The sequence below is a fragment of the Lontra canadensis genome, unplaced genomic scaffold, assembly GCF_010015895.1.
Source record: "Lontra canadensis isolate GAN:19392208 unplaced genomic scaffold, GSC_riverotter_1.0 scaffold53, whole genome shotgun sequence".
NCBI lineage: Eukaryota > Metazoa > Chordata > Mammalia > Carnivora > Mustelidae > Lontra > Lontra canadensis.
The window spans coordinates 9,869,913-9,882,780 of record NW_022631047.1 but is presented as its reverse complement, the minus strand read 5'-3'; the positions used below and the strand labels follow the sequence as shown (position 1 = coordinate 9,882,780).

At 52.6% G+C, this 12,868-nt stretch overlaps 1 protein-coding gene across 2 annotated transcripts in view; it reads right to left on the bottom strand.

Annotated features, from left to right (window-relative positions):
• TNFRSF1A (TNF receptor superfamily member 1A) overlaps positions 1–11,183 on the bottom strand; it is a 29,894-nt gene extending 18,711 nt beyond the window's left edge. For both annotated transcript variants that reach the window (XR_004384713.1, XM_032874806.1), the window contains exons 1-7: positions 10,700–11,183; positions 3,272–3,425; positions 2,893–3,021; positions 2,527–2,676; positions 2,204–2,282; positions 295–368; positions 58–168 (exon numbers count right to left, since the gene is read on the bottom strand). Coding sequence is in view for 1 of the 2 variants with exons in the window: in XM_032874806.1 (XP_032730697.1) it covers positions 58–168; positions 295–368; positions 2,204–2,282; positions 2,527–2,676; positions 2,893–3,021; positions 3,272–3,425; positions 10,700–10,738 (736 nt within the window). In the remaining variant the exon portion in view is untranslated. The remainder of the gene's footprint in view (positions 1–57; positions 169–294; positions 369–2,203; positions 2,283–2,526; positions 2,677–2,892; positions 3,022–3,271; positions 3,426–10,699) is intronic.
• Between the last annotated feature and the right edge of the window lie 1,685 nt (positions 11,184–12,868).

Sequence of the window (12,868 nt, the reverse complement as noted above, 5' to 3'; positions counted from 1 at the left end):
CCTCCTCCCACATCCCTGCCAGCATGCTTTCCCCTCCCAAAGGTCCCACTCACTCACCAGTGGAGAAGAACCTGGGCATCTGCCGTTGGTAGCGGCACATTAAAACAATGGAGAAGGATAAAACACAAATGCCAAAGAAGATCACCAGGGGCAACAGCACTGTGGTACCTACAGACAAGGCAGGCTGTGGTCAGAGGAGGGGCCAGCAGGAGGCAGCAGGGCTGGCTGGGTGGGTGGAAGGTCAAGGATTAGGGCAGGGCAGATGAGCATGGGAACAGGGTGATCTATCCTCACCTGGGTCCTGAGGGACCGTAACCTTTTCCACAGGGAGAAGACACAACTTTGTGCACTCTGTGTTTTCCTTACAGCTAAAAGAAGAGATAGCACAGGTAAATAGGGTTCCTCCCATAAGAGGAAGACAGGGGGGAAAGACAAAAAACAAAAAAAACTCCACAGTGTTGCAAATCCTTTGCTTTATGATTATTTTAGCTCTCTCTTGATATAATGGAAAATGAAACCTCTGCTGGGAAATTAAACTGCTCCTGATGGAGAGGCATGAAATCCAAGTTAATCACAAAATCATTAAATTTTAGAACTGATCTCCAGGAGGCTGTGTAGAAAAAAAGTTAAAAGCAGTGAGAGGCGGGGCATGAATTGCAGCCCCTTCATCGGCTAGCAGTGTGACTCCAAGCAAGTCATTTAACCGGTAAGCTTCAGTTTGCTGATCTGTAAAATAAGGCTCTTGCCCACCTGCCAGAATTGAGGAGTTAAGTGAGATCCGTCTACCTGACATATATTAAGTGCTCAATAAATGGTAACAGCAACTGAATTGTTTTACTGATGAGAATCCCATGGTAAAGAGAGACTGGAGAGCTTTTTCTTGAGATAAATAATCCCTGACTTTGAGAGAGGGGTCAAACATGCATGTGAAAAGTTTTGAAATACATATTGTTGGGGGCAGCCAGAGAGTACTCTCGAACAAGCACATCTTTCCCTCTGACCACAGCCTGCCTTGTCTACAGGTACCACAGTGCTGTTGCCCCCGGTGAGCATGGAGTGATAAGAATTCCATGGAGGGCTAAAAGGAGCTCAGGGGAAGGTGAGTTCTCAGTGGGAATCTGAAAGCAGGAAGAGGCACTTTTGCCCACCTCACAAGCTCCTGGTGAGAACCTCATGGAATGAATGTGAAAGCTCTCTGAAGCAGCAGAAAAGACTCAGTAGAAAAAAAAAAAGGGGTGTCTGGGTGGCTCAGTGGGTTAAAGTTTCTGCCTTCAGCTCAGGTCATGATCCCAGGGTCCTGGGATAGAGCCCCGCATGGGGCTCTCTGCTCAGTAGGGAGCCTGCTTCCCCACCCCCCCCACCCCGCCGCCGCCTGCCTCTCTGCCTACTTGTGATCTCTGTCTGTCAAATAAATAAAATCTTTACAAAAAAAAAAAAGAAAACAAATAGTTCAGTGTCAGACACTTTGTAGCTCTACAACCATCCAAGTGAATGTCATCAGCTTTACTTTAAAGGTGAGAAAACTAAAGCTCCGAGATGTTAAGTAACTTGCCCAAGGTCACACAGCCTAAGTGGCTCCACTGATATTTAAACCCAGATCAACTGAACTTTAGAACCTTCAGAGTTCCTTCTTTGCAAGCAAGTATGTAAGACTGGGCTCCATGGAGCCAAAAGAGGTAAGGAGGCCTGAACAGAGACTGGGGAAGAAATACCATATTGCAGCAAAGATGCCATCAGTGATAAGAAGCACCATCACTACACACACACACACACACACACACACACACACACACACACAGCTGCCAGTTAAACCATGATACCTCATCAATTATTAGATGAAGCCTGATTTCAGAGATGTGAAAATGCACGTCCCAGAAATCAATGAACTGTAGTAGATCCTGTCACCCCAAAATCCAAATGTCTGAATTAAAAGAACTGCAAGTCTGTGAAGTATGAGCCTCCATTCCCAAAGACTTCTTCAGATTTTAGAAGCAAGTCCCCAGGGGGTTGGGGGAAGGAGTAGCAGGAAGGACTGTCTGGTGTACTGACATGAAGTGTCAGCCACTCAAACAGCCAGTAAGAGCCAGAGCATCTTGGGGTTTCTTCCTTGCTCTGCTGGTGGCTCTCACCTGCAGCCACCCCGTCCCACCCCAAACCCCCTCCCCACGCAATCCAGTGCCCAGCAGATGGCAGAGATACTCACTGAACACAGGGTATGCATTCATGGTCTCTTAGAAAGAAACCCGCGTGGCAGGTGCACACTGTGTTCTGTTTCTCTGTGCCTGTAAGGAGAGATGCAGCACAGCTAGGGAAGGGCCTCCCTGCAACCCCAAGGATCACGGGGAAAACCAGAAGGGGCAGGGGGTAGATGGCCAGAGTGGAGGTGGTCCCACGGACTTCGGGATGGGAAGGAGTGAAAATGTTGCGTGGACAGGGGCGGCAGAGAGGCGGAGAGCTTCCTCCTGAGCCTGAGCCAGGGCCACCCCGAGGCAAGGAGGAGACTGGGGTTGGGAGAGCCATGCTCACAGGAGATGTGCACTGTGCCATTGAGGCAGAGGCCGCAGTTCACGCACTGGAAAAGGGTGTCACCCCAGTAACGCCGGTACTGGTTCTCCCGGCAGCCGCACACAGTGTCCTGGGACACAGTGCAAGGAGAAATCTCCACCTGGTTCATTTCTGGAGAGGGAGGAGATGGAGTGTTAACCCCTGCCCCACAGCAGTGTGTGTCTTTCTCTGTACACACGTCCCCACCCACACACTCACCCGTGCACAAGCATTCCCCCCCACACCCACCTGCAGAGATCTGTCTGCCCTCGCACATAGGCGCACGCACTGCTCTAACCTAGCTACCTGACACTCTGTTCAGAGCCCTTGCCGCCTCCTAAGACTCACCTTTTCGGCATTTGGAGCAACTGAGGCACTGTCTGAGGTGGTTCTCCGAAGCTGTAAAGGTGCCGTTTTCACATTCCCTGCAGTCTGTGTCCAGCCCCAGGCCGGGACAGTCCTTGTACAGGTAGGTCCCTATGATGGAGTAGCAGGGTTAGGTAACAGCGAGAGCTCAAGGAAGGAACCCCCGCTAGAGAGAACAGCCAGGATCCCCCCGCCACCCCAGTGTCTAAGAGAGAAAAGAAGGGACAAAATCCCAGTCCAGGAGAGGCAGCAAAGTCAGGAGACTGGAGGTAAGGTTCCAGGTTCTAGAACCTCTGGAAAAGGCAAAAGAAGAAGCAGGACCCCATCACTGAGCAGGTTCGCTGTTACCACTTTCTCCTACCTTTGTGGCACTTCGTACAGCAAATGGAATTATCTTGAGGGTGACTATATTTTCCTTGGGGACACGGAACAGCTCTCTTCTCCCGGTCCCTGACGTGAGGGACCAGTGCCATAACCTTTAAGGGGTATATTTCCACCAACAAGGCCAGGAGCACCTGGGGAAGAGTCAGACAGAGGAGATCCATCCCATCAGGAGAGGGTGGATGGGAGCCTTGGAGGTAGCAAGTCAAAGCCTTCCCAGCACAAGTCCTTTCTCAGTGGAACATTCTCCCCAGGCCACTCCTGCTCACACTCCATGTAAGCTCAGACAGGTGGCCCCATGTGATCCAGCGCTTAATTCTTCCCTAGTTGTTCTGTGGACTAATTTTTGTCCTTCCAGGTCAAGGCTAGTGGACCCCAGGCCTGAGCTCTATTATTTCATCCTTCTTTCCCCATAGCAGCTAATAGTGCTGGACACGGGGCAGGTGTTTAAGGAAGGGTGGTGGTGGTGGTGGTGGTGGTGGTGGTTGTTGTTGTTGTTGTTGTTGTTGTTGTTTTGATCGGGAACTAGCAAGTGACTTCAGTTATGGCCCTTCCTTCCAACAAGGAGCCCTAAGAACTGGGGTGACGTTTCTCCATCAGGACTCTATGATCACAGTGTATTCGCCTTGTGAACATTTACAGAGGTGAACAGTTAGGTAGGATCTGTGCACTTGCCTGGATTGTGTTCTATCGGCAAAAACGTTTTTTATAAAATCAGATTGGCGTGGAAGTAAGTGATGTTTCTGTGGGCACCATTCCTGGGGAGTGGGCAGAAGCAAAAGGAAGAATTTCTTTATACATCTTTATCAGAACCTCACTTAGGAGGGTGCCTGGGTGGCTGAGTGCATTAAAGCCTCTGCCTTCGGCTCAGGTCATGATCATGCTCTCTGCTCAGCAGGGAGCCTGCTTCCCCTCTTTCTCTTTGCCTGCCTCTCTGCCTATTTGTGACCTCTCTCTGTCAAATAAATTTAAAAATCTTAAAAAAAAAAAAAAAAAGAACCTCACTTAGGATTTTGCCCTGGGCCTCCAGGCCATATCCCCTTCCACCACTAAATCTGCAGAGGCCCCAGGCTGGCCAGGGCAAATGGGGAGGGGAGTAAAAGGGAAAGTTCTGGGTCAGGAATGAGGTAGGTGACTGATGAAGTTTAGGAGAGGACAAAGGCATGTAGGTTCCACGCAGCTGGAGCTGGCCAGAAGTGGGTGGTCGGGCTCAAAGGACCAGCAAGTCTAGAGCTGAGGGTGGATGTGGGAGTCCTGAAGCCCTCTGCACACCAGGGCATTCTGGGAGGCATGTTCACAGTCTCGCGCAAGCGCACGGCAACAGAATCACCTGCTCCGTTCTGGCCTCAGAGCCAGGAACAGCAAAGCCAGGAGTGGGGGTCGAGTTCCAACCCAGGCTTTGTCCCTTGATCTCCGGTCAGCCTCTTTCTGACTCTCCCTGGGCCTGGATTTGTTTTTCCCTCTGTTATACAAGCCACTTTATGTCAAGATAAGAGGATGTCTTCAAACTGTGTTAAACACTGGGAAGCAACAGGCTAATAATCAGATCACGGAAACCCCCATCTGGGACAGGAGGGCATGGCAGCCCACCGCCTGGGCAGGCAGGCAGGTAGGCAGGTAGGGAGGTCATGCTCTGAGGCACCCTCTGGGGGACGCTGCAGCCTGGAAGCTGGAGGCTCAGCCAAGAACAGAAACCACCCTGTGCAACACAGCAGCAAGGGCTGTTGAGAGGGCAGCACCCTCCTTGGCCCACTCCGGAACTGCCATCTCCCCTGAACAAGATTGGGGCATTCAGGACAACAGGAAGAGTTTGGGGTGGTTATGGGAAGAACTTCCCAATCCTGAAAGTGTGGTTCCTTTCCCTGAAGAAGAGCTCTCAGCGCCTAAGGTTACTGGCACTTAAAATTCCATGGGAGCCCGCCCACCCCTCCACCCCCAGGAGCATAGCCAAGCAGCAGAGACAGAGTCAGGGAGAAAAACTAGGGGCTCCAGTTCTGGGACAGCCTTGGTGGGGAGCTTTTCGGGGACCACTGGCCTGTGAGGTATAAGCTTCCCAGGAATGGGAGTGAGGGAGGGAGACATTAGGCTTTCTGAAGCCTAGTGTCTCCTTCCCTCTCCAGCACTTTGGGGGTTAAGTCAGATCCGGGAAAGGGAAATCTTTTCCCAGCAGCTCCGCCCAGTGACTCAGGCCAGGGAGGGAGGGCATCTAGGGGAAGGGAGAGAGAACGAGCAGCTTCCCCAGCTCCTCAAGGGTCATGAGTCAGCACAAAGACAGAGGGACTAGCCAGCCATTAAGACCCCATGTGAGCCCTTCATCCTGTGTGCCAGGCTCTCCCTCCAATCCCCACTCGGAGTACACTTCCTTCCCCTCCCCCTCGCTCTCAAAAGAGCCAGGCAAAGGACCCCTGACCCACTTGGGCCACGTATTTCGGGAAATGGCTCCCTCTCCCATTCCATCCCAAAGGGAAGTCTCCTCAACCCCTGGCTTCCTCCCATCGGGGTCACTACCCACCCCTCCCTGAGGGGCCTCTCAGCTCCTTCCCGCCCATCAGCATCCTTCCTTTAGACCAGGCCCCGCCCTGGTTCCTCCTCCCCATTCGACCAGTCCCCAACCGACAGGCCCTTTCCCTGGGTTCTCACAGGAGCCTCCTGACACTCCCCAGCTCCAAAAGAAAGCAAACCAAGGCTGCCCTCCCACCCGGGGTTCACTGCATTCCCACAGCCTGGCTCGTTCTAACCAGTGGGGTTGGGGTTGGGGACTTCCCTGGGGTCCCCAAACAACCCTTAGGAAATAAGGCCAGTTCTGAGTCTCCACAGCCCTCTCTCCTGCCCCAGCAAGTCCACTGGCAGCTGAGGAAACATTCCAGAACCCTGAACACCCATGTCCAGGAGTGAGGAAGCAGGCGAGAAGAGATGGAAGAGGGCCAGCCCTATTTCCCAGGTCTCTGTAGCCCCCACAATGCCCCAGCCAGCCCTCTCTGACCCCTAGTAGCCAGGGCCTCAGGCACGGGCTGGCTTCAAGCAGCAGGTCCTCAGTCACTGTACCCTGCAGCTAAATTAGGAGGTAAGCAAGCTCTGAGCCCCAAGACCCCAGCCAGCCTGCACCTGTCATCAGGAGCAGGGGAAAGGCAGGAAGCTGGGAGGTGCCTGTGGAGAGCCAGTTGAGGGGGTGGCCCAGCACCCCTCTGACTCCCCCACAACTTCCGCCTTGGGAGACTTTAAAGTGTGACTTCCTGTGCTGGGGCTGCAAAGGGGGCGGAGAAGCCTGAGGAGAAACCGAGAGAGTGTGAGGGACCCTGGGGTCTAACTCTGGCCCAGCACCTCCGGACCTTAGCTGGGCCCTTCCCCTGCATTAATTTGTTCATTAAATGAAAATGTGTTTGTTCTTGGAATGTCAAAATTTTTGGGGAGTTTTATGACAGCTTCTCCTCCAAGAGCTCAGTTGCAATCCCACCTCCTTCCCCTGAAGCCCCCCATTAATCCCACTTCCCCCGCTCAAGCTCATTAGATGCTCAGCCCCCTGTGATCCTCAATACCGCGGATTAACAATATCTACTTTTGGCTCTTGTTATAATTATCCTGGGGAGTAGATATGATCTCCCCAAACAGACCATAAACTCTATGAGATGAGCGATCAGAGAGAGAGTGTGGTCAGAGATAGCATCTTATCCTCCTGGGTATCTCCTCAGCTCCCAAAATGAGAGGAGCAAAGTAAGTAATGATGGGTTGGCCAGTCTAACAACTCATCTGTGCTCCCCTCCAGCTGAAGCCACTGCTTCCCAGAGAGGGAAGGAGAGAGTCAGCGCCCCTTGTAAGAACAGACTTGCCTCCCGGGGAGAGTTTTCAAACCATGCCCAGTCCTTCCCACACACATGCACACCCACCCACACGCTCCCCCGACGGAGAGTCTGATGAGTGTTCCTCTCCTGAGCATCACTGCTGACTGAAGGCAGCCCATACGGACTTTGAGAAGCCCCGCTCTAGCCTGTTAGTTGCGTACTTCATCTGGCTATTCCCAAACTCTTAAGGTGCCCCATACTCAATGGATCCATCTCCTGGGCTAGACAAATGTCACACAACATACTTCTCAGCACCAGTGCTGAAAGCTCTGGGGCCCTTCTCTCCTCGAGCGCCCTCCCCACCGCACCTCCCCACCCAGTCCCAATCCATTGGGTCTGCCGGTTCATCTTGCCAGTCCTCCTTCTGTGATCTCTCAGTCCTGCCATACCCACGGGTTGCCTCACACTTGGATTATTGCAACTGTCTTCCCGCTGACTGCTCCAATCCATCCTACACACTCTGTCTGTGTTCACGCTTCAGCTTGTACTTCTCCAGAGCTTGACCTGGAACATCATGTCCACAGGTCCCTCCTTCCCTGAATGAGCACTTGCAGAGGTCCCTTGCTGCTATTCTGAACATTCTCAGATGCCATGGGCCCTCAGAGAAGTGTTTCTGAATGAATGAAAGAAAGAATGAATGAATGAATGGATGGATGGATTCCTCTACCTCGGACCCCATTAAGATTCTCTCTTCATTTCCTCCCCCAATCCCTCCAGTTTTCTCATTCTCATTTCTTCTTGTTCCTCAACCTGTTCCTTCCACTCCAGCCAAGGGGTCCTTCCATCCCTACCTACTCCCAACACAAAATCCCACCTCTCCCTTCCCCTCCTCTCCCCAAACCAGTCTCCCTTCTTTCCAGCCACGCTGCCAGCCACTGACTTCGAATCTCAGCCCCAAAACCACTTTTCTGTGAGGTTTTCCCTTCCTCATTCCATCTGACCCATGCCTGTTCCTTGATTCATGCAACAAAGAGTTAGGGAGCACCACTGCTCATGCGTCCCATTCTCTGCTGGGTCAGAGACAGCGGTCTAGGCAGAGGGTGCTCCTGGAGCACCACCAGAGTGGAGGCAGCTGGGTGACGCTCATTCCCTTCCCTGGTTCTGCCTCCCATCTCCCGATCAGTGTTCTAGGACACCACACCAAAACGCTTTTGTGGGTATTTTCCCCCTAGACTGTGCTGAAACCATTTTTTGTCTGTAAGTTGTCTTGGGTCCCAGACTATAAACTCCTTGAGAACGGCAAAATCCTACGGGCTTTGTCCCAGTCTCTCCAGTATTCTTCCCCAGTATCCCCCCACACAAGCATAACTCCAGTGCTCAGTGTTGCCCACTGAATGGCGAGCAACTGAAAAGCTCGGACAGACCTCCATACCTTCTGTTTCCCCTCCGGCTCCAGGCGGAGCTTGGGTCCCACAGAGCTGAGCCTGGGTCCCTCACCGTCTCCACCCCAGCCCCCAAGGACTTTCCTTTGTCTGTGGAGACTACCCATACCTTCTGTTTTCTAAACACAGTAGCCACCAAACAATACTACTAACACGAACAAGACAAATCTAAGTGCTTTCCACTTGCTATACCTTAGTCCTCTACTAGAATGTAGACTCCATGGGGACAGAGATTTTGTTCACTGCTGTCATCCCAGCACTTAAAATAATGTCTAGTACAGACCCAGCACTTGATAAGTTGAATACTTAACCCACAGTTGACCTTGAACAACAGAGAAGTTAGGAGCACCGGGCAACACCCCTCCCTTAATGAAAACTCCATGTGTAACTTTTGACTCCCCCAAAACTTAACGACTCATAGCCTACCTTTGACTGGAAGCCAAACCAAGGGCGGAAACAATTGATTAACACACATTTTGTATGTTCTGTGTTTATACCATATTTTTACCATCAAGTAGGGTAGAGAAATGAAAATGTCATTAAGAAAATCATAAACAGAAAATACATTTACAGTTCTGTAGTTAATGGGGAAAATCTGCACATAAGTGGACCTGTGTGGTTCAAACCCCTGTTGTTCAAAGGTCAACTGTGTATCAATCTACTTAATCTTCAGAACGACATTTGGAGGTAGTGTTTATTAGATACGTTTTAGAGATAAAAAAACTAGGACATGGAAGGTTCTGTAGCCTGCCCAAGTTCAGGCAACTAGTCAGTGAGGGAGCCAGGATTTAAATACAAGTGATCTACCCCTTAAGAGAGAACAGAAGTAAGACCAGGCAGCTGGAGGGGGGCAGAGGGAGCCTGGGAGAAGGACAACCTTGAGAGAAGTCAAGAGAGGGGGCTGGGGAGACAGGAGGTGGGAGAGTGAGAAGAACAGTGAGGCCCAAATGGAGAGAGGTGCTGACTGGGGGGATCAGGGTCTAGAAATGTGGACTCCAGCACAGAAGAGAGGGAGAGGGAAGAACCAAAGAGAAAAAGTTTCAAAAAAGGAGACTCTCATGGGGAAACCGATAGAAAAGATGGGAATGCTTAGGAGAAACAGGACAAGACCCAGAGAAGAGGGGAGGAGAGGAGAGTGGGGAAGACCTAGGCTAGGGAAGGGCAGAGACCTAGAAGAAACCAGCCAGCACACGCCAGGAAAATCCACCCCAGCAGGTGGGAGAAAGGAGCTTGGAGTATGACACAGGATGACTCCAGGACAGGCAGGGAGATCAAGGATACACTGAAATGAGGCTGAGGCACAAGAAAGGGGCATTTTCCAGTGACGAAAACAACTTTCTACTAACTTCCCCAAACCATGCTGTAAAAGAAGAAACCAAGAGATTGTTGTTTAGGCCTATGGGAAGGGGGCCGGAAGGCTGGCACAGGGACAGGACTGGACCAGGTGGAGGTGGGGCTAGTTGTCCAACAGAGGCCACCCATCTAGAAGCTGAGCCAGAGGCAGGGGGTGCAGAATGCCTTCAGGTGGGCGTCCTGGCCCCAGGGAGTGCACTGGGGACACTCTCTGTGGGGTTGCCCTGCCCCTGACCAGTTCCCACTCTACTCCCAAATATGCCCCTCCACACAGGCAAAAACCCATAGCATCCCAAACTTACCCACAACCCATAGCCATTCCCGGACTCAGTTTCCCCCTTCACTAGCATCCAATTCCTATCCTCTGCCACGGTTTACTCAGCCCAGGCCCAAGGGCAGCCTCCCCGCACACGGTCCACCCCACACACACACCCGCTGGCCAGCTGACCAGAGGACAGAACTCTGAATCATGGGGACTCCGAGGGCTGAATGCCCTTCTTCCATTCCTTTCCTTACTCTCCGGAATCTGCCCCACCCTCGGGGATCACCTGCCCCCACATTCCTGGCCACCTCCTAGCCCCAGCAAACTTCCTTGGTTGTCCTCAGGTTCCCTTTCACTGTCCCCCTGGCCTCCGACTCAGGGCCGGCGGCCCGAATGAGGAACCCGAACTTCTGGCCGCGTTTGAAGTGAGGCCACGCTGGCCCGAGGCCGGGGGCCGGGAGAAGGGCCCACTGGGGCGAGGCGGCGTCCTCCCCTTCTCTCTTTACCCCTCCTCCCCCTCCCCCTCCTCCTCCCCTTTCCCCAGCCCACTCGGCCCCCGTCCCAGGGCTCACCAGTGGCAGCAGCAGGCCAGGCACGGTGGGGAGGCCCATGACCGGCCAGCGGTGGCCTCTTACTCCCCCATCAGGGCTCAGGCAGTGGTGGCGGCGGCGGCGGCGGCGGCGGAGTCCGGGATGTGCGGGCCCGCTGGGTCCCAAGAGCAGCCTGGGGCCGCTGGCAGGGGAGCTGAGGTGGAGACTGGGAGGAGGATCACGGCTCAGTCCCGGGCCGGGATCTCCAACCCCAAAGGCCGGAGCTGGAGCCCGAGTCCTGAGAACTGGGAGAAAATTAAAGCAGAAAGGAGCGAGGAGGTGGGAGGGAAAGGAGAGCGGCAGATGGGGTGTTGCAACTGCGGGACAGGAAGAGCCTGGGGGAGGAGAAGGGAGGAGGCGGGAGGAGGGGGCGAAGGGCTGTAACCCTTTGGAGCTCAGTCAGAGGCACCGGAGTCCTGGATCCAGCGGCCTCTGGCCCCCAACCCACCAATCCGACCCCTCCCGAGCCAACACCAAGGGACCCTAAGCCCCTCCCTCCTCACTCACCCGGTCACCGACCTTTCCCACGTGAACACCGACTCAGGGCTTTGGAGTCACAGTTACTGGGTTCCAGCTCAGAAGGCTCTACTTTTTAGCTCGGTGGTCCTGGACCAGCAAACTATGCTCTGCGAGTCTGTCTTCCAATTTGCCACATGGAGAGAACCTAGCTCAAGGGGTAGGTGTAAGGGTTTTACTGAGACAAAACAGGTTGAGTGTCTGACCCATGACAGGTACTCAGTGCTCCTTAGTAGCTCTTCCCTTGTCCCCCAAGTTCTCCACTGACACCCTAGTCTCCCACTTTCTTGGGTGTTTATCCCTCCAACCCAGACTCAGAGGGAACCCTCACCCTAGTTTTCCATCCTGACTGGGGCCCTGACACCCTCCCCCCCCTACTCTGTTCTCATCCACCCTGCCTGGCTGGGGCCCCAGCTGCTGATCCTGGCTCCCCCACAAAAAATCGAGGGACCTGAGGCAAAACCTCCTCCGAGGCTCATTTACTAAGTGAGAGTAACATTGCCTGGCCCACCTACATGGGGGGAATGATGTCATGAGGATTAATGAGATCGTATCTGTGAAAATGCCTTGGAAATTAAAGATACCTCGATCACGTTTTACCAGTACATTCTCAGTGCCCCTCTCCCAAATATTATATCAATCCTAATTGACCTTGAACATGATCTACCACAGCCTTCTGTTTTATAAGTAAGAAAATTGAGGCCTGGAGATACACATGCAGGTTCTCTGCATGCCAGCCGAAACCCGGGAGCCCCAACTTCAGCCCAAGGGCCCATTTTACTATGATAGACAACATTGCCACTTTTCTATCTGTCCCCTTGAGTCAGACACCATCCTCTGGGTATTTCAGGCCACTTTCCTTTGTGCAGGATATCTCCCAGATGAGTCCCACAACAAGGGTACAACTTTCACCCTAATAACCTCTGGGCACAATGACTTTCATAGTGCCCAGCCCAGGCATGAGTACCCCCCCACACACACAAAGGGAAACCGGAGAGGTCTTTGTGACTTGGAACCAGAGCTCCTGGCCCCTTCTCTCCTGGATCTACCAGCTGACCCCACCTCTTGTACTCCATCCTCCCTGGCTCTCAATGGCCTCCCCTCTTTGATCCTGAGGGCATGGCATCTGTAGAAGGGAATGGAGCACACATGCCTGCTCCCCAGGGCTGACTTCACCCCACCCTCCAGCTTCTAAAACAAGAAGTGCTTACCATACATTAAGCATTCAATAAGTGGTAGCAATGTTAGTAATTGCACAATTAACAGTATTCCCAATTAAGAACAACTTTAATGGGGCGCCTGGGTGGCTCAGTGGGTTAAGCCGCTGCCTTTGGCTCAGGTCAAGGTCTCAGGGTCCTGGGATCGAGCCCCACATCGAGCCCCGCATCGGGCTCTCTGCTCAGCAAGGAGCCTGCTTCCCTCTCTCTCTCTTCCTGCCTCTCCGTCTACTTGTGATCTCTCTCTGTCAAATAAATAAATAAAATCTTTTTTAAAAAATTTAAAAAAAGAACAACTTTAATGTCCTGTTTTTAATGTTACGATGAATTTTTAATAGTCTGCGTCACCGGTCAAAGCCATTACACATAGCCTGGCACAAAAAGAGAGTTTCTTTCATCGTTTCGGTTAAATGTGTAT